This window comes from Drosophila arizonae, chromosome 2 (genome assembly GCF_054131065.1).
Source record: "Drosophila arizonae isolate 15081-1271.41 chromosome 2, UAZ_ARI_1.0, whole genome shotgun sequence".
NCBI classification, from domain to species: Eukaryota; Metazoa; Arthropoda; class Insecta; order Diptera; family Drosophilidae; genus Drosophila; species Drosophila arizonae.
In genome coordinates, this window is record NC_142922.1 from 30,129,813 (window position 1) to 30,157,779 (window position 27,967).

Below are 27,967 nucleotides of genomic sequence, written 5' to 3' on the forward strand. Positions count from 1 at the left end.
CATACATTTCAACAAAACCATTATACCCTGATTTCCCATTTTCAATGGGTTCAGGGTATAAATAGTGTTTTTTAAACCCAGCTTTTATTTTGGCTTATTTTTTCCTGAATTTAGCTTCTTTTAGCTTCTTTTTTTTGCCAATCTGGCTCTATTTGCTCGAAAAATTATGACAGCACTGCATCTAATACGAACGTAGGATGGCGAGTACGAGCACGGAACACGAGCACTATTGCGGAACGAGCCCTCGATGTCCGTCGTGAGACATGTTCGATGGCCAAAATTTTGTTGATTCAGTCGACGAATTCTGTTCAAACGCGGCGCACGCTTCGAGCGGACGAAGCAGCTTCTGGCACACACTCGAAGTAGGCAACTGCAGTTGTGTCTTTGACGGGGCGCAGGGAAGTGTTAACACGAATCACGCAGACTGAGCAGGACTAAGAACTGGCCAATTGGTGTACCACAATATGTTGTATTCAGCAGTGGAAAGCCAGCTTAAATGACGCCCTTCATGGAGCATCAAAATTACAAAAAAAAGAAAAACAAAAAGAAAAAGAGAACCATGGCGCGCATTCGTTCGTTTAATTAAAAATAATTTGTTAATTGGCTGCAGCAGCAGCAGTGGACAGCAGTAGACAGCAGTTGAATGTTTGGCGTGGCGTGGAGTGGCGTGGCGTGGCGGTCACTCTTCTATGCAAAAATTTAACACCACCTGCCCCACTTTCCGCATCAAACGAATCAAATCAAAGCCCCAAAAGTATGCAGCAGAAAACCGAGCACAAAAAGTGGCTGCCGCTACTGCTGCTGCTGCTGTGCTCCAAAATAGTACTCCTCCAAATTGAGTTAAATTTTGTGGAAATAGTTAACGCTTCAGCTTAAGGTCTCAGCCCACCATCAACCATCAACCAGCCCCAGCCCCGCTCCCACTCTAGAGCACACGTAAAAGTTCCAGCAACTTTCGGCTACAACTAAAGCAATTCGAAAGCAATTTTTGTATGGGAATTTCTTTTGGAACGCGGCCTAGTTGCTCGTGAGCTGGGCATAAATCCGACAGCATCTGGCCACCCCGAGTGGTAACATTAGATTTGCTTCTGCACACTTACCCCCTCCCCATTCCCCACTCCCCATTTACCCCGATTGCTTGTCATTTAATATCAAACTTTTGTGATAGAAACAACAAAATCAAGTATCAAATGCAAGTTAAATGATTGCATTTAACATATACAGAGAAAAGGAGTTCAACTTTGGCATTCAGCTGTGGGAGGAATATGCTGCAGGAGGCGGGTGTATCATAAAAGATATATCAACCGACGTATCAGTGACAAAGTGCTTTACGTTTATGTTAGACTTTAAACAAGACTTTATTCACTCTGCGAATAAGCATAGAGCTGGAATATTGTATTTTCTATATGGTGGAATACGGACTCATATATCTATAGATATATGAGTATATATGTATTGCATAGATATCGTGACTGTCTTAAAATCAATTTACTCTGCGAACGAGCATCGAAATAGACCTCAAAACATTGTGTTTTCTATATAGTACTATATAGAATTATATATCAGTGGCTAAGGATAGGGCTGCGAGCTAGTATAAAGCCTCCATTAATATATTTTCCATATAGTCGTACATATAAAGATATATCAATATGTATTAAATATTAGAATATTAAGAAACCTATATACCAATATACTCTCTTTACGATGTGAATGAGCATCGAGAGCTTCAAATATTTGATCTCTTAGTTGTGCTATTCACACATCTAGACTGATGTACTCTGTTCACTCAGACTTAATTAGGTATATAGAGTCAACTTTCAAGGAGTGTATCATAGCTTTGTAATATCCATATAGAATGTAGAACCTTAAAAGTTATCAAGTCAACAAACTTTAAAAATCTTTCAGCAGCCTATCGATGGTTAGTTGTCTTAAAGACTTAGAGCTTGGTCAGTTGGAAATTTTTATTCATACACTGGTTCATATAAAAATTTTGAAAAAACTAGTATATATTTAGTTTTTTAAATGAACTTTTAAATGAAGTATCAGGAATGTTTTTTCTTTCTTATATTTGATATATGTATAGTTAATTGAAACTGAAGGAATTATTTGTATAAAGCAACAAAATAATATATTTTCTATTGTCAAATTACTTATACCGGCCGGCTTATATTAGTAAAACATTTCTCATATTTGATTTGGGACTTAAGATCTGGTTCATAATTGTTAAGAGATACTAAATCTAAATGGATGCAACTTTTCAAAAAAAAAAAAAAAAAAAAAGAAAACTATATTAGCTATGGTATACCAATGTGAAATTAACTAATCGAAGTTACACAAATCCGGGATATGCTAGACTCAATTCAGCTTATAAAGCAGTTTTTTCAATTCTTTTACTTAAAGGTTAGCAAAACCCGTTAAATATTGTAAAATTCAAACAGACTTAAATCGTGCTGACCGCAAAATATAATCAAAGACCCGTTAAACGTCATAAAACTAAAAAAAAAAAGAGAAGAAACAGAAACAAAAACAATCAAGTGTACGAAAATAGCTCAATTGCAATATTTGCGAGTGGGCGTGTCTGCTGTGCTTGTGTGCGTGCGAGTGCATCTGGTGTCCCTGTCAAAGGTTAAACCTCATATGAAAATGTCGTTCGCTAACCAAAAAGCAATGTCAACGAAAGCCGCCTTCAGTTCTGCCGCTGCCGCTGCCGACGCCGATGCCGCTGCTGCAGCTGCAGCTGGTGCTGATGCTTCTGCTTCTGCTGCGAAGGTCGCTTCAGCCGTGGAGCTGCCCAAGGCCAGCCGGGCAACTGTTTCGCCACTTTCGGGTCCTCCATGGGCGTTCCTCTTGCTGGGCGCCATTTTGCTCTGCTGCGGCGGCTTTGGGCTTGTCGATGGCCTCAAGTGCCACATGTGCGGTCAGTACAACGAGGGCGTGGGCTCCATAACGCCCTGCACCAACTACTCCAAGGAAATTGCACATCTGTATCTCAAGGAGTGCACCAAGAAGAGCGAGAAGTTCTGTGTGGTAAGCTCAATTATTCATTTCAATATTTGAGGCATCATGACCAGCGATTTATTACTTATTTCAAATTGATAGAATATTTTACTATGGTATTATGGGAATTCAGGTTTTAATGGTTTCATGCAAACGTGTATGATACGCTGTAGGAGACACGCCAGACTCCCTAGAGTATATGGATCCCTAAGCAACCCATGTCCAATATTATTATACATAATATTATTATGTATAATAGATAATTTCACTGTTGTATACAATACGCAGGCTCTATCATTCCTTTCTTTATAGCTCATCCCGTTTGCTTATTATCGATAGTAGTTTCTAATTGCATTATATTTTTCAAGCAATCTTTGAAAATATCAAATCTACTGTGTGTCATCACACAGATTTTGAACAAAAATTTAAATATTTTTTTAAATAGTAAACGATTATACCTTGTGAAATTGGTAACTCTGGACGTTTAACAAAAATGTATCAATTCAATTTCTATGTTAAAGTTTGTGGGTCTGTGAGTGTGTGTATGTGAGTATGTGTGCTTATGAGTGTGTGTGTGTATATGTGTTCCTTCCTATGTATATAAAATAACTATAGAAAAAATTAGGTATTAGTATTGCTCAATGTTCAGGGTTTCTCTTAATCAGTTATTCTCGAATCAAGCATTTGTTATGCTTTAATTTTTTCAAATATTAACTCTCAATAGTGACACTTTTCATATTTACTATATAGAATTGAAGTTTTTTATTATTTACATCGTTTATTTTATTTTATAATAGTTTAATAATTTGTGAAATATGTAAAAATAATGAGAGCATATTATATGTAACAGAGTATTGACCATCAGTTACAAATCGACTTTTTGACCCTAGCAATCTCGGAAAGTACTAAGTCGACTGCAATACGATTCGAAATATGTATTCTTTTCTACCGTACGCAGTGCAGGCTTAAATTAGTTTATGATAACTAATTTAACTGTGCTCAAATCGATAAATATCGATCATTTAAATTAACCAGCTTCAAGTATATCTGAAATACCATCAGAGCAACTGTCCCATTTCAAACAAGTTGAACAATTTTGAATCATTATAATTAAGTACATGTAAGTAATGTAGTAATGTAGTAATGTAGTTAATTAATGCTTAGATAAATTGATCAAGCAACTTCTCGACTAGACTTCTCCCTAATAACTTTGACATTTTCACCAATACTTTGCTTTGCTTTACATGAGGGTCAGGGAAAATGTTCAATAAGACAGTAAAATTGAGCAAACAAACTTTATATTTCTTATCTTACGAGCCATAACACTAAGCTTTTGCCTATACCCAGAAAATTCAATGGCCTTCAAGCATTTCCTAGCCTAAGCTTAACTGTATAAGCTTCCGCTTTAATTGCCCTACACATTACGTGGGTTCCGAGGGCTATGCCACATGGTGTTTATTCTATTAAGTTTCAACGCATTAATTATTATTGATAGTTAATTGGTTTAAAGCCCAATGGCTTACACATAAAATAGGCCATTTGCAAACGCTTATTGTTTATGCAAATCGCATACGGTTTGTGGTTTCACATGCATATGCAAACATGTATGTATATGTATGTGTAAATATATAAACACGCACATACATCTACATTTTAAGCGTATGTATATAGCTCGTTCTTTGCTTGTGTGCATAAATTTGCGCACATCATGTTCTCGCCGTCAGCCCTCTAGGGTGCTCAGCACTTAACCAATTGCACTGGCTGGATCACAGTCAGTTGCTGCCAGTTAGAAGAGAAACCGTTTGCGGTTTTTGGTGAATCATTAAATATTTACCAGCTGCTTGCCAAACATCGCACGGCTGCATGTCGTGGACCCATTCCCGTAAATTGCTTTAATCAGCATCCGAGCAGTGCGGGAGCTATCTAAAATTTCCAATTTTCAACTTGCGAACATTAAACTGTCTTCTACACTGTGTACATGCATAAAGTATGTTTACATTGCAAGCGTTGTTTAATCATACTAACATCTAAGTATGTCCTAAATTCTGAATTTATCGAGAAACGTATAGATTTCATGAATCGACAAGTGAAACGAATTGAATATGCATGTATTCTACGAGGAATCTAAACAATTTCCCCATCGATGGGAGAATAAATACCAATATTTTATACGTAAATAAATTTAATTCATTTATTCTATTCAGTTAGTGAAACCCATTGAATAAGCACGTTCTCTAGAAGAAATTATCTGAACAATTTGCCCATAGATAGGAAACGAAATATGAATATTGTAAATTAGCTAATAAGTAAATTTAATTCATTCATTCCACGAAATTCATTTATTTACAGTAGTGTGTACTACTAGCAATTTACATTTACATACATATATGCATGTGTGTTACATACACATGAATTTCGTGGAATATATATACTATATATACTATTTAGTACGTACATACATATGTATATAGGCTTTCTTATATAATGAGGACTTACCTGATTATTCAAATTAAAAAGACTATTTTCTTCAGAGTCCAGACATTATTCATTAGATTTGCTTATGAAATTAAACACAATAATTAGCTTGCAGTAATTTGGCTCCTACAAATCCAAAGCATACCCCAAGAGTCTAATATGTATGAAACATTTTTGCCAAATCAATAGAGCAGGTCAACTGTAACTCAATTAAGCTTCTTACCCTTTCTGGCCCCCTTTTCCAGTAGATTACATATATATATTCTCTTGGGTTGTTAACCGAGGTTGCTTTTCAAATATCAACCTTTAGGTTTGTGTTCAGGCGGACAGACAAATAGTCGGACGTCAAGACGTACAAAACCAATATTTTCTTTATCTTCGTGAATGAGTATGAAAATAAATGATGTTAGAATTGATTCTAAAAACTGATTAGTTTTAATTGTGTTTTGTTTTTATTGCAAATGACTATTGAGATTTTTTGACTGTTCTGGCTTCAAGCAATTACAAAAGTTCAATCAAAGGTTTTATTTCGCTTAGTTTAATTAGATTATTTAGAGATATAATATTTAATTGATTGCGGATTTATTGCAGATAAAAGAAAGAGAAGAGATAATAAAGTTTTGCCAAGACTGACAAAGGTAATGAATAGAAGTAGAAGAATAATGGAAGGCGCATAAACTTACTTATCAATTATTCAGACTGCAGTCAGTGTCGTTAATGAGACATCTCGAGTTGAGATTCTCAACCGAGGATCTTATCGTAAGAGAGCTTATGTGAGCAGTGATTGAAAGAGCTAAGGGCAGTTTTACCCAAGGGCGGGAGCCCACTGTTAATGAGACAGCTAATGAGATACCTGCATGCAGGAGAGGCCGTCTTATGCTCTGTTCTAATTTCGTTTTGCCGACCTCCGACGTCGCCGGGTTTGTTGTTGATTGTTGCCATTAATTTTGGTATTTTCAGCAAAGCGCCCAATTAATTAGCCGCATAATTTAAGCCAGTCTTAAAGTAATGGGTAGCAGAAATTTGTGGCTGTGAACCCCCAAAAAAAGGAGCAAATATCTCAGAGAATGTGTTGTGATACAAACAAAAATAATTGTCAACAAGCGGGAAGCCGCACCTGCAATACTCTTTCCAGTGACCTTTGGGTCTCTAATTGCGTTTCTAGTGTAATCGAATTACTTGAACCACGTGAAACTCTTAAACAACTTTTACATATGTCAGATGTGAGTAAAAGGTAAAGAAATTTAACCTTTCGCAAATTGCATTTCAACAATTAAAAGTTCGCCCCAAAGCACAGTCGCACCCTTTCCTGGATATGAGAATATGTAAATTAGCGAGGTTCTAGCAATTTCCTGGGTAAATTCGAAGATAAATGAATATAGAAATATACGGAAAATATTTATGCTAATTTCTTTTCATTAATATAGATATTTATTAATTCAAATAAACGATCATAAATATTTTATATTCAAATTGTTAGTTTGTGTATAGATTTTATTTTCATTTATTCACAATTATTAATTCAATATTTTTAATGTGTTTTTTTATATATTCTTAGAAATGTATAATTACATAAATTTATTAAAAAACTAAATAAAATTGCTTAAAAAAATTAAATAAATAAGAAATAAATAAATAAATTTAATATTGTGCTCTTTTAAAAATATAATTTATGAAATCATATTTAAATACTGTTTTCATTAAATAATTAATTGATGAAATAAGAGTTATCTTTTTGCTTTATTTAAACAGCGCAAATTGTATAGCCCTTTACGCATAGAAATATATTTTTATTTTTAATAACATATGCATAACCTATATTAAATATATATATTTTTTATAAATTATTATGAATATCTAAAAGAGATAAACTCTTAACCTATATATATATTTTTATATACATATATATTTATAATCTATATTTCAAACGTGTGTCTTACGCTTTATCTAATTTTGAGATACAAATGTTTACACTAAATAGATTAAATTTTAGTTTAATTTAATTAAAAGTTTTTCCCAATGTTCTATAATGTTTTTTTGTTTCTAAAACATATTTAAACACAGATAAATGGTATAGAAACTCCCTAATAAATCTCATTTTAATGTAATATAACATAACAAATTTTTTCAAAAAAGATTTTCACTGGTTATGCATTTATACATATGTGAATAATATAAGAAACACGTTCCATATACAATAATATGTGAGCGTTAATAAAAGCCCAAATTAATACCAGTGACTAGAAACGCGAGAATTTTAATTTAAAGACGGCTTAAGTAATTAAGACCGCAATATTAATGCAATGCTATAAGAGAAAACTCAAGGCATTAAATCCAAAAGAGACAAACTCTTACATTATTATGTATTTTGAGATATGAATGAATTGATATTGCGACTATTGAAGTCAAACGTCAAACAGACATTTCGTCAATGCAGAGCAAGTAGAACAACGAGGTCAAGTTTCAGTTCCTGCAACGACTTCGATGACGGATTTGTCGATTTGCCATGTATTATATCTTAATATGCTAATATTAATAAAAAATAATTCTAAACTCAAATCTAGGAACAAGCTGTGCAGCCGACCACTAAATGATAATACCCATGGCAAGAGTATTAAAAACTTTTGTTTATATATATGTACAAGAGGAGAAGCAGCAGTAGCAGCAGCATAAGCGCTAACGATTAGAGAAAAACAACAGCAGCAGCAGCAGCAGCAGTGGAAGCAGGAGCAGCAGCAGGAGCAGCTTCTGCAGTAGGAAGTGGGACCAGGAGCAGCGGCCACCCTTCTTATCGCTGTTATAAAAGTTAAAGTTGTTGCCATTGTTTCTGTTGCTATTGCTATTGTTGCTGCTGTTGCTGTTGTTGCTGTTGTTGCTGTAGTGCTGACAGCTGGAGCTGATGCCGCATTGTGGTTGGACGGCAGCCATTGTGTTACTGCGGCAGGGCTTATGATTAGTTTTATGTTAGTTGGTGTTGGGTAGTTGGCGCCGTCTGTTGAGCCCAATGCATGGGTGGGGAGCTTCGCTCATTTATACGATTGCCATTTAATAAATATGTATATATATGCGTGTGTATGTATGTATGTATATTTAAAGTTGATTTCAAGATGAAACTGATGGCACTTGTTTTTGGCCATCATTTGCCAAGCGCTGCCTGCATAATTTACAATTTTCAATAGTAAATTGCCAAGCCTAAGGTCCTTCACACACACACATGAGTGCAAACACACACATACATACACATCCATACATAAGTGCCATAGTCCAGCGGGGTCTTTGGGCAAACAATGGCGCTATTGTTAAAGCCTGTTTCATGGCGGCTCAAGTACGTAAACAAATATATACAGAAAGGAGAACAACAAAAACACACAACAACAACAAATTGACTGTGTGTATGTGTGTGTGTAAGTGTGTAACCCTTGACCTCATGAAAAACAAAGAGTAACGCGAGCCGGCGAGAGCAAGTGGAAGAAGCGACTAAAAGTCCACGTTGAGGCACGTAATTAATTTTTTTTTTATTTTCTCTCTATTTTGTGTTTTTTTGTTATCTTCCAATTTAAGCTGCGCATAGCCGCTGTGCGCTCCATTGCAAAAAAACCAGCAACTACAAATTGTGCAACATAGCACAGCGTGCTGTCTACCCTATAGAAGCTGAGTGTGCAACGGTGTGTATTAGGCTGTTAAATTTGCTTGAATTGAAGAGAAGGAAAGAATGTTAAAGCTCAGATGTCACTGACTACACTTAATAGTTGTTGATTGTGTGTATCTATAGACAAGTTGAATCGTAGTAATTATTAGTACAGTGAATACCAAGGTCTTATGTATATAGGTACAATTTTTATATTTTTAATACTCTTATAAGCTGAAAACATAATACTAAAAACATATACTTTTAGCTACTATTATGATCAGATTAATAAATATGTAGTATTATCCTACAGCTGAAAAGAAAAAGGCGTAAATTTGAAGACATATAGCCCAGTAATTTTCTGTGAATTAATTGATCTTTCGACAAAAACAAATTCCAAACTCACTGCAAATGAGAATATACTGTTTTATTTTATTAAATAAATAATACTATAATAATACAAAAATAATATTTACATGCACAATCGGTTGATAGTATTCATAATTATATTCGCCATAATTATAGACAAAATGCAAAGGGAACCATTATTTTGATTAAATATCTTTACAATATCCATACGTTCAAATAATGGTAAGCCGTTCCGTAGTTAAATGTTAATTTAAATTCAACAAAAAGGAACTATCTGCTCGTCTAAGTCTTTGAGACGGACAAAGTCCTATACTTTTTTATTGATCTTCGGTCATTTATGCAGAACTAAATTTTGTATTTCAAATTTTTATATAACACAAGCATACTTATTGATAAACAAAACTGTACAATATCTATCTACGTTAGGGATCGTAGTTTGTCACATTCAATAGTAATTAAAATATAGTAAATAATACAGAGTATTTCACAGTCGTGCGTTTGCCAATATTTTCCTGGTTGGTATACCTAGCGATGGAAAGATTAAAAAAAGAAGCTAAAACCGCTAAATAACAAAACGCAACAACCCAACAAGAGGAACTAAATTTTTGTGGTTTTGAACTAGTTCGGTTGTCTGTAAACACGCTTAACGAGTTCACATTTTGCACCTTGCTTCCCCCTGGAGGCTTGCGCTCCATGAAATATTTGTTATACCAGACAGCGCTCAGGGGCTGAGGTACTAAAGGACAAAAGCAGCAGGGACCAAGTGGCCATATTTATTTTGCATCTCTGCCTGTTGTCTGTCGACTCCCAAAGTACTTTCTAAGCCCACCTGCAGAAGGTAAGTTTGCTTAGCCGAACTAGCTTAACAAAGGTCTGTTTTAAGTCAAATGGAGGCTGTAAATCAATAAGAGAGATTTTGACCTTCTATGCTGATAATTTTGTTTGATTAGGGTGAGCTGATTTTAAGAACTCTGCCTATTTGTAGATAGTTTCCTTAGTTTTGTATAAATAAACCTTATAGGCAGCTTAACTTAAACATAACTTAGTTCAATTTAATTTCATATTCAAGATAATCACAGGAAACATATCTTTAGAGGAGTATGAGTTATACTAAAGTAGGGTATTTGCTATATTCTTAGGCCTATATCCTATCCAGCGGACCTTCAGAGTAGTTGCGAGGTTTATCAGAACATTGAACTGCTATCTAGTAGGGCAATGATCTAATTTTACGAGGTACTTTACAGTCACCCTCTATGCCCCCGATATGCAGCACAATGCTCCTGGTTTTTATTTAGCTAGAGGCCTCATTGATTTATCGCATCGCTTTAGGATATAACAGATGTTATTTATTTAGATACGCCTAGCTTGACGCTAGGATGTACTTGTTCTTTTCTGAACATGTCTAGAGTTAGTTTGTAAGGCGTTTTATCCAGCTCAATTCTAAATAATTTCAATAACAGTGACGTGATTTGTTGAGACTGAAAATAAACTAGCTAAAACTGAATATATTTTTTTTATAAAATTACATTTATTTTTGTAAGTTTTTCTTGAATCTAAATAATTTTTTTCCGTCCTTTATACAATTATAATTTATATACGAATTGAATACAATAAGACGTGAACATAAAAGTTTCTATTCAAATGGTGGAAAAGGCGTGCAGGAGCTTAAGATGCTCCTCATAGAACTTGATTACCATCATTGGTATATGGCTGTATGCCATGTCGGACGCAATAAGTTCCGGTTGATCGAGGTGCTTGAATTGAATCAAAAATAATATTTTCCCATTGCTATTTATGGCATACAGTATTTTTTCAGCTATGTGGCCATAATCGAAAGCATTGTCCATTATTAAAGATGGCTCAATCTTGAGTTTTTTTGCTTTGTCGACGTAAATCTCATTTATTTTGATCTCAGCTTGACGCTTGAGGTTCTTCTTGGCCCGTTGAGACTCAAATTGAGCTATCAATGAGTGGCAGTCTAGGAATTTTGATAGCTCCCAGGTATTATCCTCATCTGGAAAATTTTGCCACTTTACAAAATATTCCAATTCCCCCAAGTGTATGCGACGGTCCAGTATTTTCTCTACAATGTACTCCTTGTCCTCCTCTTCGATGTCCGATAGAGATGTGTGAGTCCAAATACCGAATTCCATTGTTTATGTTATTGTAAATATATAATATGTTTGCTTGTTGTTGGTGAATATGTGAGTGAACTAATTTTTCGTTTATTGATTTAAAGGTTTTAAAGTTAACGCAAAGCCAACTGAAATGGGCTCAACTTTGTCGAAAGTTCTCGATGCTATTCATTTCCAGGGCTTTATTACATTTCACAGAGGGGAATGTGGCTTTCGGAAATGTCGACATATTTGCGGCTAAAAAATTTAAATTTTTAATTATTTTCGCCAACATTGAAGCTGACACATGGGGCTTAGGTTGCACCAGCAGAAAATGGGTCGGACACTGGTTGGATTAGCTCTCGAAATCGCAAACAGCCACAGGACAGCCGCAGAGACGCACAGCCACGCAGACAGCGCAGTTTGTTATGCAAATTTTCTCTCCTTTTTATATCTTTTCATGGCGCACCCAAACTGAATGCTGAATTTGCTGACGAACTGCTGTTGATGAAGGTTTTTTTTTTCAGTCAGAAACGTGGCTACTTCTGCGATTAAGTTATGGCAACCCAAAGCCACTTTGTCAGCCCATTGAGCAAGGCCACACACTTTTTCCTGCCTGCTAAAAAGGAGTGTTATTTATAGCTAGGAATTTATATAACACACCCACACACACACACATACGTAGAGTAAAACAATTGCCAATAAAATATATATTATATGTCTACATAACGAAGTTCTGCAATACGCTGCGAATACTTAATGAAAAATGATGCTTCCAGCATAGCTAAAGAAAAAAAAAAAAATAGCAGCATGCTGGCCCAAAGGGCTCGAGTCTGTCAAACTAATAAGCCAAAGCCGTCGCATGTCACAAAAACTTGGGAGATAATATATATACGCATATTTTTTGTTGTTTTTATGTCTCAAAATATATTCGCCTAATCCTGACCAAAGTGCAGAGGGAGCTAATCCGAAGCCAAATTAAATATTCTAACAGAAGTGCTGTAACAGCGCCATTCTGGCGCACAAAAACTATTACGATTGTTTTTTTGTGCCACCCTTAATGAGCAATTTTATGGATGAACTTTTATGGAACAGTTACTTCAGAGGCTTAGCTTACACTGGCGATTCCCTGTTTCTTAGGAACTGCGTTTCAATTTCAGTAAAAGCTAATCTTTTCCGCAGGTTGGAGTTGCCTTTGTTTTCCAGATAATTAGCCATTAGCCACTCGGAATTGTTGTCTAATTGCTTGTTTTCTATAGCTAAGTCGGGATTAGTTAGGCATTTAATAATGAAAGCAGAGTCCTTTCATAATATTTACTTATCTGTGTGATATTTGCCATGGTTTTTCAGGTACAATTTTCTATTAATCATCAAGGTGCCAGAAAGGTCAGAGCAATAGAATAAATTGTTTGTGTTCTGCAATCAATCATTCAAAATAGAAACTGATGACGTCTACAGAGACCAAACCGTTTATGCAATAATCATCGATTTTAGTTATTCAAACTTTAAATTTTGCATAACTTTAAAGCATATGAGTGGAATAGACATGTACAGCCTTTGTGTGCAATTCGAAAGCGAAATGCTTTAGTACTTATTAATGTCTTAATTAGAGTTTATATATATGTCTATCTTTAGGCTAGAATTAGTTTCCATTTTATAAATTTACAAGCTGACATTTGGCATTTGCTGGTGTATAATACATATATGTTGTAGGTTAGTCTCATCTCTTTCAAGATATATGCATATGCATATATTGTTAAACCAAAATAATAACAGCCAAGCTGTCAAAAGGCCTTATTCAAACAAAGCAGAGCAGAGCCAGACCGCCTGCTCTCCTGCCTGCCCGCCTGACCGTCTCCTGCTTTGCAAACCTGCCACATGGCCACAGCTTGTATTCTGAATAGATATTTCGGCATTCTTCATGCAACACGGAGCGGTTACGTCAGGTTAACACAAAGAGAAATAATGTATATAAATTTATGCAACGAAAGTTCGCAGCCTTAACTATTTAAAATTTGTATATAACCCAGAATCCACGTGATTCTGCATTTGAAAGCAGAATAGTTACTTTAAAGGTAAATAGCAGTCTTTATATTCTGTTTCAGTTGAGGTATAGTAACATTCTTTATAGGAAACTACTTTAAGTAACATAGTCAAAGCCTTGGAGAAAATTCTCCGTCTTTTCTCTCTCACATGCTTTTACCATGTTTTCGCGGATTGTTTTTCATATATCTCAGGGCGCCTGTTAAGAATTCGGTAAACGATATATTTGAACTCGATTGAACTTAATATTTAAGCTCAATCAGATCTGTTATAGTTGATTCACAACAGCTGTGAATTTGAATTTTTTTGTAAATTTAAATATAGCATAAGCAAAACTAAACTGTACTTAAATTTAGACTCATAAACTGAATGGGAATTAAAGCTTCCTTCCAGCTGCATGTTTCATGTGCACTTCTGCATGCATTTACTTGAAGCCTCTTTTGTCTTTGTGTGCAGCAGCTGCTACCCTTTAACTTTGTCGGAGCGCGAAATGGTGAAAATGAGCGCAACTAAATTGATTAAACGGCCGAAACGCGCTCAAAAGCTTTTCCACATCCACCTCCCCACATCCAGCGGTGGGGCGACAGTGCATAAAATCGCAAAACGCGAAACAACTCGCATCGCAATTCCTTTTGCCATAAAAAATGAAAAATGAATGCTGAACAAGTGGAAAAGCCCTAGTCGGGCAGTGCTTGACTTGAAAGTATCCTCTACTATGAATATCTATAATTATTTTATGTGTCCAAGCAAAAATACTTTGACCTTTCTTAGGTCCCTGTTGATTTTTCATAAATGTGAACTCAATTTAGATATAATAAATTAGCGATAAATAATCCTGAAACTTTTAGATTAAATAAATTATAAATAAAGGCAAGGTAGGAGAATATTTCAGACGTAAAATATTTTTTACTTTCCAATTTTATTTGGAGCTCTTGCATTCAATACATACAAATACATACAAATTTTGTACTACATTGCAATCCGAGTCCCGTCTAGGTAAAAGTTGATTCTCATCGGGCTAAAGTGAATCTTTAATTACTTCCACATATTCTTTAATTTGATCTAAATAAAAATCATGTTCCAAACTCAATTAATGAGCTTTTGAATGCGTATCGAGACACCTCAGCGTGATTCGGCTGTCTTTAGCTATCAGAATGTTCTATTCATTGTATACATATATGCTTGAAAATGAATTTATTTTTAATTAAGGGCCAGAGCTGCCTATGAATGAAGCGAGGTGATGTATGAAACCATATGTGAGCGCAAAGAAATATATGAAAAATGTAAACTTTTAAAAAATGATTTAAAATATGCGAATCTCATTCAACCTCGGTATGAATGCACCTAGGTTTCACACACTATCTATAAGGCCGCGTGTTTATTACAGTCGCTGGGACTCGGCTTTATACACTTCTCACTGGCGCAGCGTATAGGGCATGTAAAAGAGCAGAACAGCAAAACGATTTAACACTCAACGGCTACAACAGGCCACACTGCAGAGGCATACAGAGTCTCATTTTCGTTGCTCTTTGCATGACAGGCAAATGTAGGTTGCAGGCATTGCAAATGCCATTTGCTGGGTGCCAGGCAAAACACTTTAAGTCTTCAAATCGAGATCTGTGACAGGTACTGGCCAGCTTGGCTTGGCCTGGCCATGTGGGGCCTGGAGGCAGCCGGATGGCGGCTGTCAGTTGTCACCTTCGACCACACGACGGCATTTTACACATGCTTGTGAATGACAAGCTGGTATATTGTCGAAATGTGCGCTTTAAGCCAACAGTAGCCGACTGCTGATTCATTTGAGTGTGTACGTATGTATGTGCATAAGAGCTAACGTATCGCTCGGCTGGGATGCCTGTTCGAATTGCCAGTAGATATCTGGCAACTGGGTATCTGTGTTGGTCAGTTTGCTTTCGGATTTGCTCTCACCTCGTTTCCTTTAAGTGGCCATCAAGCACTGATGTTATTATCCACACACACACATACTCATTCACTCACTCAGATACACATACGCGCATATAGGAGGCAATCAAAGCCATGTTGACGTCCAATTTAGCTGCTGTTGATTTGTGTCGTGGGTTTTTGTTTTTGTGACTTCATTTTTCCGAGGCTGCAGCCGCCTTTAGGTTTTGTTGTCTAAGCCTGTCGGTTACGCAACCATTTCGCAGCACATTTCAGCAGCATTTTTTGCTGGGCTGTATTTTTTCCGAGCTCGGGTTTGGCCATCGAGCAAAGGCAGGCAAAAGGAAAAGCAAAACCTTGAAATGTTTACACGTGATTTATGGCGCGGAATTTTCGTTTACGTGGCTCTTTTACGGCATCGGCTGCAGCTGCCCCAAAAATACGTATTGTCCAAGCTGGCAGCTAAAGCTCCACCAGGATGTACACGTAATAAACTTTAAGCTGAAAACATTTCCTATATACCAATGGGTACCACCGACCAATATTTGAGCCAAGTTTATGGAATACTAAAATCCGAGTCGTACAAGTCGAGAGATTAGCCGAGCTTTTAACTTTTTCAAAATATGTGCATTTTAAATTTTAAATTGTTTTCCTACCTTTCTGTTTCTGTCTCTCTTTCTCTCCTTCTATCTCTCTCACTCTCTTTATTTATGTCTTTATATTTCTCACTCTCTCCCTTTCACAATCTATATCTTTGTATTTTTTCTCTCTTTTGTGCTCTCTCTCGGTCTCTCTCTGTCTCGCTCTCTCTGTCTTTCTCCCTCTGTCTCTATATATCTCTGTCTCTATATATCTCTGTATCTATCTCTGCCTCTCTCTCTCTCTCTCTCTCTCCCTCTCTCTCTCTCTCTTTTTCTGAACTCCTACATACGTTCCTATAAAGCAATTTAGTTATTTAGATAAGATACAAGATAGTTTTGATAAGTCATTAAAATACGAACAGTTGAAGGCCATATAATAATCAACTAGTTTTCACAGGGTTTATTCCATATAATAATCAACTAGTTTTCACAGGGTTTATTAAGTAATGAAAGTGTATTGAATATAATGAAGTACAAGTCGACCGCAGCCAGTTGAAAAATTTGCAGAAAATCTTTCGTTTATCAAAGAGCTCCATTTATAGCAGTGTAGTGAAATACATAAACTTTAATAATTAAGGATTCGTAGAAAAATTTGTATGTGCCCACAGATGAATTCTTGAATAACTCTAGGGTAGTGACAAATGTTCCAGGCAGAATTTTAAAAATATCACCAACATGTAACTACCGATAAAAAGCGCTAGAATATCATTTATATCTAATAATTTAAAGTATCTATGGAATTTGTATCTGTTGTAAATAGTACTGTTCCTGTAGAAACAGAATACGACGGTGATCGTAATAATCACTTTGCATATGAATATACAGGTGCGTTGGTATGCGTTGAGGGAGGCATCGGTGTAGCGCCAGGGTCCGAAAATGGGTTGCAGAATGAACCAGTCCGTAAAATGAAGTCGACTATAAAATCGAAATCTTCGTAGGAATAGCAAAAATCCTTCGATTGGCTTTATCTTATGCAATTTATGAATAATCTTTTTCTTTTCCATCGGATAGCATGAGACTATTACCTTTTGATCACGTCGTATCCAGCAATGTAACGGGAATGTGTAGCTTAGATCGTTGCGTAAATCATCCACTTGAATGGATCGACAGTACCACGACGGATATCTACCGGACAGATCGTGGCTAATTGTCAATCGACAGGGCAATTGGACCTTTCTGTCACTCAGCCTTATCATACGCGAAGTGCCTAGTCCCAAGTGCGGATTTACAGGATTCTGATATATAACAACCTTGTAGCGTCCTAGGTCAGATACAAATTCGAGTGTAACATTCGCTGTTGTAAAGCTTAATAGGCCTCCGCCCGTCCGCAAATGCACAATGACATTCTCTGCACTTGGGTCTACCTCATCTTGTCTTGATTTCATGACTCGAATTAAATTCTTTCTCCTGTAGCGTGCTCGAAGAGTGGCCAACAACAATAGGGCCACAACTCCTAAAATCACTAAGCAAAAAAATATCACGGCAAGGCTGCAAATGGGGGGAACGAATATTTCATTGGCAATTTGTTGGATCTCAAATGGCTCGATCTTATACGCCGTGGCGGAAAAGATGGATAGATAGTGCACATGGCACTGCGAGAAGCTACGATTCCGTGCCATGGTCTTGAGACTGCAATCAAATTTCTGCCAAGTCGGGTTATCTTTGGACAAATCGAATACGTTGCACTGTTGTGAACGAATGCGCACTGTGAATTTAGCTGGTTCTAAAGCATTGGGCTCAGCCCTATATATCGCAATGTAGGCTGTATTCTCCTGCGGACAAAGATTATTCAAAATAACTGTCGTCTTGAGAGAGCCCTTTGGCACGTAGTAACTTTTATCGTAAATGTTGCGCAGCACCGGTTTAACATGCATTGTAATTAGTACCCGAAAATCTACTGAAGATTCCAAAAATTGGACTACCAGATTCGCCCTATTCTGTAGTTTTACTGAATAAATTATCGCATGGTAAAGAACCTCATTTGTGTCCTGGTAATAATAATTTGTGGTGTTCGAAAGGCGTCTCAAGCCTACACTATACGAAGCGAAATCATTTGGCAATGCTGTTAAGTCGTCGGTATCCATATTACGGCCAAAAATATTGATGGCCATAGAGGCGGAATTGGGTGGACTTACCCCTGGCACCCACCACAATACATCGGACTTGAGGCACCAACTATAAATAAGTAGACTATTAGTGTTAAGCAGCTTGCGGAGGAATGCAGTTGTTTTCAAAGGTGATTTTATATAACAATATGAGTCACTTGATATAAAGTTGATCGGCGTGAATTTATCATGCATTTCGGCTCTGAAGCTAACATCATCTAGGACATAATTAAAAGATTCTCCCGTTTGAATGAATTTAGCCAAGTGCTGTCCAATATTACGCCACAATATAAAGATCCCCTTTACAATTGAAACAATGTGATTCATTCGCATGGCAATATGGTGATTAAAGTTCATCCAATCGATATAGACTTCTTTATCCTTAGTATTGGGCACCAAGAGAAACGAATTTAGTTTCAAGATTTCCAAATCAGGGATCATGCAAAATGTAATCATGTGGGTTAAACTCTTGACCATATCAAGCCAAATGGCCTGAGTCAAATCGAGTGCTTCGGTATCCGTGCTAACAAAATCAAAAATATATGCCACTTTGCGCAGAGTATGAGAAACAACTCGAACTTCAGGGTTCTTTAATGACTTCAGAGCTGAAATGCACATTTTCGCAATCTCAAGAGTGTTCACCATTTCCAAGATTGTAGCCGAATCCTTATCTCCCCAGCTGATATCTGCATCCACGAAACGGATCATATTTTCTGGTTTATGGGAAACCAGTTGCAAGAAGCAGAACGCCTGCTGCCTACGTCCCTCCGCCAACATTACATTCAAGTCGGGCACACTATTGGAATTTGAGTCGTCAATCACAACGGGTAAATCGACAACTGTGCAACCGAAATGGTAGCTACATATGTGAGCAGTCAGTGTATTTTCCCCATTTAGGTAAAGAAACGTTTCTGGCGAATTGGTTCTTTCGACATACAAGTTGCCCATTTTAAAGGTATACAGGAGCGGCTCTTCAATCTGTGTAGTAAAATTTAGGCAAGATATATGGAATTTGGTGGTGCATTCCTTGCCGATTTTTGGCTCAATTTGGCATATGCCGCCTTGTGGTGGGTACGCCCTTTTGAATCTTATGCCTGTATTCCCGACGTTGCCAGCGTGATCCGCGACTGTCAGTTCAACAGTTAGTTTGTCGTCGACAAAGCTATCATTGCCCACGCGCATTATGAATCGTCTTTTATTGTGCACCGGATTAAGCTGAGTACTCAGATACCAGGTGTTCGAAATAGGAGGCAGGCAAGAGGTGCATAGAGAACGCAAGTGTAGCACCTGATCGGCAGCAATAAAATTGTCTTTGCAATTCCTGATACATTCTATTTCTACATGGAGTGGTTCTCTATCGTAGATTAATACAATAACCTGGCTAGCTTTGGCGGTGCGCGCTTTTACAAATTTGTTTGTAACTTGCAAGGTAATTGTACTTAATTTAGTTTTCAGAACTGACATCGAAACTGTTAACCTTGGTTCTATAAGTGCATTAGTGAGTCGTTCGCGAGATCACTTTTATATGCGTACTTACCGGGATTATCTTTGGATAGATATACCTCTTCATATTCCCCAGCGGATTTCACGCTCCAGGTATATGTTAGCTCCTGAGTATAGTTTATATTCTGTCCGGGCTCAATACTGCTAGAGCCATCAAGCGTCAGCCATGAGCTACTGGCACTGATTTCTCTATATTCACCGCCGGCTATTTTAGCAACCACATTCCGCGCCGTCACATTTAGATAACACTACAAATGAATATCAATAAAAAATATGTTTGATTGCTGATGAGGTCGCTTACTTTGGTGAATACCCAGGGCCCGCCCTGCTCCTTGACTGAAAGCTGCACCTCAACTAAGAGATCGGGATAGGAACGCAGAAGAGATGGTCTCCACAATAAATAGTGCGGTATCTTAAACAACAACTGGTCTTCTTCCTTTAGCATATAGGTGTCAGCTGTTATGAGAATACTTAAGTTGCAGTTGGTATAGAGAAGGGTGAGTTTCTTACTGTGTTCCTCGTACTTGTAAACTGCCCACTGGACCTGCAGAATGGGTTTGGAATGTAAGCACCGTTCCTCCATGATTGCTTGCAAGTTGCAAAATTGTTCGGAATCAACTTTCCTGGGATTATGTGGATTCATGCAGTGTTGGAACACAACGCGAGGTATGCAGAAATTTGTCCTTAGTACATATACGGGTAGCGATAGGGCTATCACAGAATAGTCCATCTTATTTCTGCTTTCCGGCTCGATAGTCACATTCAATAGATTGGCGCCCGGATTGGTGTGCTTTGTTTTAAATACGTAATATAAAGCATCGTCGTACGGTGGCTTGATATGTCGTCTTATACCCAATTCATGTAGAGTGGCGGTCAGGTTGTGCGTATATTGACCTTTCATAGGTGATCGTGAGCGGGCAATTAAATTGTTTTCTGAAGATACTGTTATTCGCAAGGGCTCGGGGCTGTGATATGCAAAGCTCAAAACAATTGGCTCCTCCACTCCATAGTTCACCTGCACATTGTAGCTGCACAGAGGCTTGGCGAGACCGCACTCCTGTGATCTGATTTCAGGCGGACAAACGCAAACTATTTGACCCACATAAGGCACACAGATCTGTGTGCCCGTGCATGTATTTTTGGACGTTGCGCACAGATTCTTGACTTTTTCACAATATTTGCCTTGAAAGGCCTCGTCATAGCAGGTGCAATTTGGTTTCCTGTTCACTAGTGTACATTCACCGGCGAAGTTGCAGTACTCCGGAGAGCAACGATCCGTTGAGTTTGAAATCGAATGCACATTGCATATGAGAAGACTCCAAAGGACAAATTTAAGATACATATTTAATAATATTTGTTTATTATTTGATACTAAATATCTATGCCTGCTTTAAAGCCAGTTGAAAATGGGATCACTTTGTTTGAAGCTATGTAACAAGCGTACAATATATATATTTATTCCAAACTGCGATCCAAAGCCAAATCGATTCATATCTTCGTTTGACTGCATGGATGACCGTGTAGAAATAATACAGAATATTTTGTTATATTTTGAATAGCACATTGCTCATCTATATTAATTTTTTATCTAAATATCACAACCTTTTTTCTAGTTTCTCGATATCATTCAAAGTGTCTTACTTTGAACCTATACTATTTGCTTGAATCTGCCCCGTAAGTCTCACTTAGCTGATGCCTGTTCTTCTTGCTCAAGGCGAAATCTATATTTATTTAGTTGTCATTTAGTCATACTATATCTGTATAATAATAATATTGGATGTAAAAGCTGAAAAAAATATAAAATGGTTAAATTGTTGGAACAGTATTAAGTTAGTAATTTGAGTAATGTTTAGTACAGATAACTTGGGGTCATTCTATGCGCGTTTTATTTTTGAAGTTTGGTGTTCTATTTGTTCCATTAATTTGAATAAGATTAAACAATACGTAGGAACAATATGACATTCTAATAATGGATTTCTTATAGAGTAGAGGAATAGCTATGATAGATTCATATAAGTGTAGATTCCTCGTCACAGTAATATGACATATCAAATAGTCACTCGACAGTCTTAGTAGTACAAATTTTATTAGTGTCTTCTTTATATAATTTGAAAGAGAGTTATCAAGCTTCCAAGCTGTCTTCTATTAAATATATGATTTTATCTTGTTTTTGAGTATATTTTGCCACTTCATTAAACTAGTGGTGCCCGATGCAAATTGAAATAATTCTATCCATTCTCGATTGCTGGCGGCTGGCGGCTGCTGCTTGGGTGCCAGATAAGTGCAGACAATCGTTGCAGCTGGTAGCAAAAATCAGTTTATTGCATTACGTCTACGGCATGGCCAAAGGCTGCTCGGCTTTTGGCATTTTTTGGTAATCATATTACCTGTGCTGCCTTGCAGCATCCCAAAGTATGGAGTGACTGAGTGAATGAGTGAGTGAGAGAGAGAGAGAGAGAGAGAGAGAGAGAGAGAGACAGGGAGAGAGAGCGAGTGAGTAGCGCACTTTTATTCCATGTATAAGTATATTGATGTTAGTTGTTTGTGTGGGCGTGTTACAACAAATTGCACTTGCAAAATATTATATATATGTACTTGTAGGGTATGGGCCAAATGGAAGCTGTCGACTGGCAGACTTGACAACTGCTCGTCAACCGAGTTCTGGTTGAAAGCGTCGACTATATGGAAAGTGCACAACATAGTACACACGCACACACCCAGATACAGGCACACAAAGAAAATCAAATTTCAGGCATACTTTCAGGTTGAGTTTTTGGGTGCATTGATGAAATTGCATTTGATAATGGGCAGCAGCCAGAGAAACCTGACAAATCTCCTTTGGAGCGCACCATGCCTTAGAGTTGACTGCCTTCCGTGTGCACTGAATGTGGAAACTGAAGTGTGAACTAAAGGCTATTGAAACTTTGGATAGCCAGAGACACTTTATGAATGTGAAATTTGTTAATATAGTGGCATAAATGCTCAAATCTGACAAATAAATAGGAAAACATTTTTAAATCACCTTTTAAAATTTGTATGCCAAGGTGCAAATCGTATGACCATATAATATATATAGTAAATAACAACATATAAACGCAGTTTAGCTCAGAAACTTTCGCGTTAGATTAAATTTAGATACATGGAACTATTGAGCTGTTTTGAAATTTCTTGGCTGTTGATTGGCTCTTTAAACTAGATGAGGCTCCAAATTTCAATAGTAGTTCTCGAAAGAGTGATCGAGAGGGATATCCATCCATTAAGAGAGAGAGAGAGAGAGAGAGAGAGAGAGAGAGAGAGAGAGAGAGAAAGGATGTTAAAGTGAGATAATATATTGAAAGGAAAGGAAAATTTATATATAAATATTTGTAGTATTCGAGTTATACTAAAAAAAAAAAACAAAAAACAAAAACCAAGTCAAACTATCGATATTTATCGAAAATAAGAATACTACGTATATTTTAAAAATATATATATTTTATTTCAGTATATGCGGTTACACTCTATTTTCCCTTTGAGATTCATATAAATGCTTTCAGTCTCTATAATTTAGAAAGTAACTTATGACTCCATCTGAAGAACCTAACAGACTCCTGTACAATATGATGTTGTATAGTTGTTTTAGGGAACCTACCTAATTTCAGCTCATTTACTATTGCATATACTGTGGTAAATTTGACAAATCACCAGCCTAACAGTGTTTTCCTATTTAATGCAGACAAATGGAATGAGGATAGGCGTACAATTGTACCCGTAAACTGAATAATTGACAAACGCAATGGGACCATTTATCAGCTGGCAGCAAGACAAACGCATTAGTGACGTAACATAATAAGCCACACAATGTCTATACACATTAGCAACATACATAGGAACACACTTGGCATGTTCTCGCTTGACTGCCAGCTGCAGATATCATAAAGCTCAAGGAGCACATGGCATTAGCACACGGAAAGTTGTTAAGTGCCACCCAGCAGACAGAAGGACCAAAGGACCAAAAGACCATTGCAGAGGGCTTTGCGTTTTCGATGCGGCCACTTGAAAGCCCTGACGTATCAGGTCCATCCCTCCCCGCTACCTCGACGCAATCGATTAAGCGGGTTAAGTGCTGCATAAGCCGTCAGCAGGGCGGCTCCGTCTCACTCTCTCCATCTATCTTTCTCGCTCTCTCTCATAGTATTCGTGTGAACACGTGTAGAGCACAGCAGAGCTCAATATGTTTAGCTGCATGGGAGCGCTTTCTTGCCATGGGCTCAGCTCTGATTCGTAAAATGAATTTTTTATTTGTTTACCTATCACAATCTAGCAATTACATCTAAATCAGCTTAAGAATTGACACTACAGGCGATATATGGCCTTCGGCTATGTGTTTGTGTCCTGAATGCAATACTTACATATTGGAATTGTAGTTGGCATGTTTACAAATATATATTTATTTATTACAACCTAAGTCTTGGAGTAAAAAGTACATATTAAATCTAGATCTTGGCTCAATGTCATTTAAGAAGTCTTACCGACTGCACTTTCAAATTAACATGCGTTTTTTACGTTTTTCTATGCCATATATCCGCTTGGGCTACTAACACGAGTATAATTTCTAAAGTTCGAGTTTGTAGCAAAAAATGAGATTTTAGATAGTTTCACGAAATGTTTTAGCACATATTATTTTAAATAAAATATGATTATGCTTATGCTTATGCTTATGATTTCTATAAGTCCTGAATATTAAAGAAATGCAGAAAGCAGGAGCAGATTTATATGTCGATCTGGGTCACTTATGGTCGGGAACTCTAGACCATGACAATTTCAAATAAATATAAGTGTTTATTGATTAATGGATTAGATTAGTTTAAATAGAATATTTCCGATCAACCATAACCCTAATTGCAAACCAAATTAATTTGTTTGAATTTCCGTTGAAACAATATTATACAGTAATAATTTAATAGCATTAAGAATTAATGGGTTTGTCTCTATTGAAATTGCTGGTGCATGGCAAATTAAGTGTGAAATTAATTGCACTAACCGCACTGACATATAGTATGTATATAAATAAAAGCCAGCTAGTTCCCCTCCTTCTCTCTATCATCCTCTCTATATGGGACTACATACTACACAGTTATGTGTTTGTCTGCATTTGTTTATACATATAATTATCAGAGATTCGCATATAATTTTCATTTATTTGATGGTTGTAAATTAAAAAGCGGTCGACACACAAATAAGCAAAACTTTTGTTATGCTGTTCGTTGTTTTAGAGTGCTCAACACAACGGGGTCGAGGTCAGCGCATGTCATCCATTTTCGTATTGTCATTTTCACATTAAATTTTCCATAAAAGCAAAATTTTCTACAACAAAATTAAGGCAATCAAATCGATTATACGACTATTTCTGAACATTTGCTGCTAATGAATGGTATCGATTTAAGAGATTAGAATATATATTGAGTGTGTGTGTGTGTGTGTGTGTGTGTGTGTGTGTGTGTGTGTGTGTGTGTGTGTGTGTGTGTGTGTGTGTGTGTGTGTGTGTGTGTGTGTGTGTGTGTGTGTGTGTGTGTGTGTGTGTGTGTGTGTGTGTGTGTGTGTGTGTGTGTGTGTGTGTGTGTGTGTGTGTGTGTGTGTGTGTGTGTGTGTGTGTGTGTGTGTGTGTGTGTGTGTGGGTGTGGGTGTGTGTGTGTGGGTGTGTGTGTGTGTATGAGTACTCAGAGCTCAAGGTATCCCCCTAGTCGAGCACTCCCGACTGGGCCAGCATTCTCGTTCAATTATATTCCTCATGAAAATTATATTAATTAATATTAATCAATATACCCAAGCTCGGTAAACAAACCGATTGGCAAATAAAGGCTGACTAGTTAATAATTGTAAATAATTTACATATTAAATAATTGCAGCTTTTCGCGTCCATTTAAATGTCACTTTCTTTATTTGCTTTTTTCAGAAATATGTCAGCGAACTGTCGACTGTACGAGATTGTGCTACTGAGTGCGTCGAGAAAGGTGGGTTATTTTTATACCCTGAACCCATTGAAAATGGGAAATCAGGGTATAATGGTTTTGTGAAAAGTATGTAACAGGCAGAAGGAATCATCGCAGACCCCATAAAGTATATATATTCTTGATCAGGACGACGAGCTGAGTCGATATAGCCCTGTCCGTCTGTCCGTCCGTCCGTCCGTCCGTCCGTATGAGCAAAAGGATCTCAGAAGATATAAGAGCTAGAGAGCTGAAATTTGGCAAGCATACTCGTGTATACCATAGGCAGTACAAGTTTGCTTTATTTTTTCGATAACTCATCCGATAACTTTTTTATCGAGAATAATCGAAAAATCGACAATGTTTTTTCAGCTTATTTTGAACACTTTTAGACCTGGAGACTTCAAATTTGCGTTGTATATAAAGTTAATGGATACAAAGATTTTGTAATTTACAGATTTTGGATACCACGCCCCCTTCGCCCCCAATTTGTAAAAAACGCATTTCAAGTACTAGAGACTTGTGCTTTGAAATGTACACACATTTAAGCCATATGATTACGCTCTAAAAGTTTCATTAAGATCGTATGTCTACAAAAGAAATTATTCAACAAATAAATTCTCGTTATATTGCCCACACTGCAGTGCAGCCCAAGCGCAGCCGCTGCTAGCTGCGCAGTTTGCAAAGCGCGTGCTTATACGTGCATGTGTATGTATGTGTGCATAAAAGAAGTCCAGAATGATTAGAATATCAGTTTGGAGGGTTCAGGGTATCTCCTAGTCGAGCAGTCTCGACTGGAGCCTTCTTACTTGTTATTCATAGATGCCAAGATATGTATATTGTAAATACATATTACGCCTGACATAAACCGATAAATATCAGCCAACATCTCTTTCAGAGACTATCAACTGTATAAACACAAATAAGCACGTGACATATTTTTGCCATGAGACAATTTTACAGCTTGCAAATTACGTTCCTTAACGACTAAAAACTTTTATATGACATAAATGGGGTTCTTAAAACTATCAACTTTTATGATCGCATTAAAAATTGGCCAAATAGAGTAAATACATCACGTATTGGATGGATAAACAGAGTCGATGTGCGGGATAAATATCTTTACTACCTCTACTAAGCTCTAGGGGGGAAATATTATGTATTTTTCAGTGGATTTGGCAAATAACTATTGAAAATTTAGCGATCAGATACCAGAAATACAAGAGTATTCGTAAATTGCAGTGTCCGTCCAATTTCTCAACTCAACTAATAAAGGTATCGATGGCTACCTAAATTCAGAAAGAACTGTTTCCCCTCGGAACGAAAAGTGGAATTGCTTTTTGGAGACTTTTAAAAATAATACAGAGCTATCTAGTTATATGCAACAATAAGATTACTTTTGCCATACAGTTTTAATAGCTACGCATTCTTACTATTTTTTAAATTATTATTAATTATTAACTACGTTTTGCTTACAGAAATTTGGGAAACCCAAACATATTGCTGCAAAGAAGACGGTTGTAATTCGAGTGGCCTGATGAAAGCCTCTGTATTCTTGGTCTCTCTGCCAATTATCATGTGGTTATTTTAGATGACTTTTTCGGAATTTTAGTATTGAATTCAAGATCATTTATTTCCAATTTAATAGTTTTAAGCATAAAAAAACTTTCAATTCTAGCTGTAACTTTCGACCTAGGTTTGTGCATGTGTCTAACAAAAATTACGTTTCGCTATTATTGTTTCCGAAAACAAATTTTGTAAATGGGACCTAAGAAACAAATCTTTACTAAACATGATTTAAAACATTTTTTCTATATTTACTTTACTATTTTTTTGTTACTAAATGATTGCAGCAACCTTATGTTAACTTTAACTGTCTTCCCAAATCAAGATTTTTAGGATATACCAATTTATAAAGTTTTTAATGAATAAAGCTTCGTAGAGTGAACATCATAGTTAATATATAACTCTTACTATTGTTCTGCTCGGCCTATTGTTATTTTCGATTGATAGCTGAGCTTCCAAATAAGCTGAAATATCTGATTGGAAATTAGAAAAGAAAAACCAATTAAGAGGAAAAATTGTTAGACTATAGACATTTAGAAACTAAAAGTTGCACTCAAAGCAGATGCTAAACTAAGAACAACCTAAAGAAATATATATCTTAATCTAAAAAAATAATATTATGTGGTTTAAAGTATAACATTTCTAATCACCAATA

General features: G+C 36.7%; 3 protein-coding genes across 5 annotated transcripts; 1 reads left to right on the plus strand and 2 right to left on the minus strand.

Moving 5' to 3' along the window:
- The first annotated feature begins 248 nt into the window (after positions 1 to 248).
- On the plus strand, positions 249 to 27,734 carry LOC108609238 (uncharacterized). 3 transcript variants are annotated; one of them, XM_089463029.1, is made up of 4 exons: positions 249 to 362; positions 2,401 to 3,027; positions 25,713 to 25,770; positions 27,225 to 27,734. In XM_089463029.1, exons 2-4 carry the CDS (start codon positions 2,638 to 2,640, stop codon positions 27,335 to 27,337), a joined length of 561 nt encoding a protein of 186 aa, XP_089319155.1. In that variant the 5' UTR covers positions 249 to 362; positions 2,401 to 2,637; the 3' UTR covers positions 27,338 to 27,734. The 3 variants fall into 3 exon arrangements, with proteins under 3 accessions (XP_089319155.1, XP_089319157.1, XP_089319162.1); XM_089463031.1 differs by having other exon boundaries at positions 316 to 362; positions 2,377 to 3,027; XM_089463036.1 differs by lacking the exon at positions 249 to 362 and adding an exon at positions 579 to 754.
- On the minus strand, positions 10,974 to 11,747 carry HP1e (Heterochromatin Protein 1e). Its single transcript, XM_018018907.2, has one exon. The coding sequence runs from the start codon at positions 11,620 to 11,622 to the stop codon at positions 11,107 to 11,109; it is 516 nt and encodes a 171-aa protein (XP_017874396.1). The 5' UTR covers positions 11,623 to 11,747; the 3' UTR covers positions 10,974 to 11,106.
- Positions 16,591 to 21,214, minus strand: LOC108609148 (uncharacterized). Its single transcript, XM_089463014.1, has 4 exons — positions 20,288 to 21,214; positions 20,079 to 20,233; positions 19,812 to 20,025; positions 16,591 to 19,758 (listed from the first exon to the last, which is right to left on the minus strand). Exons 1-4 carry the CDS (start codon positions 21,117 to 21,119, stop codon positions 16,796 to 16,798), a joined length of 4,164 nt encoding a protein of 1,387 aa, XP_089319140.1. The 5' UTR covers positions 21,120 to 21,214; the 3' UTR covers positions 16,591 to 16,795.
- Positions 27,735 to 27,967: the final 233 nt, after the last annotated feature.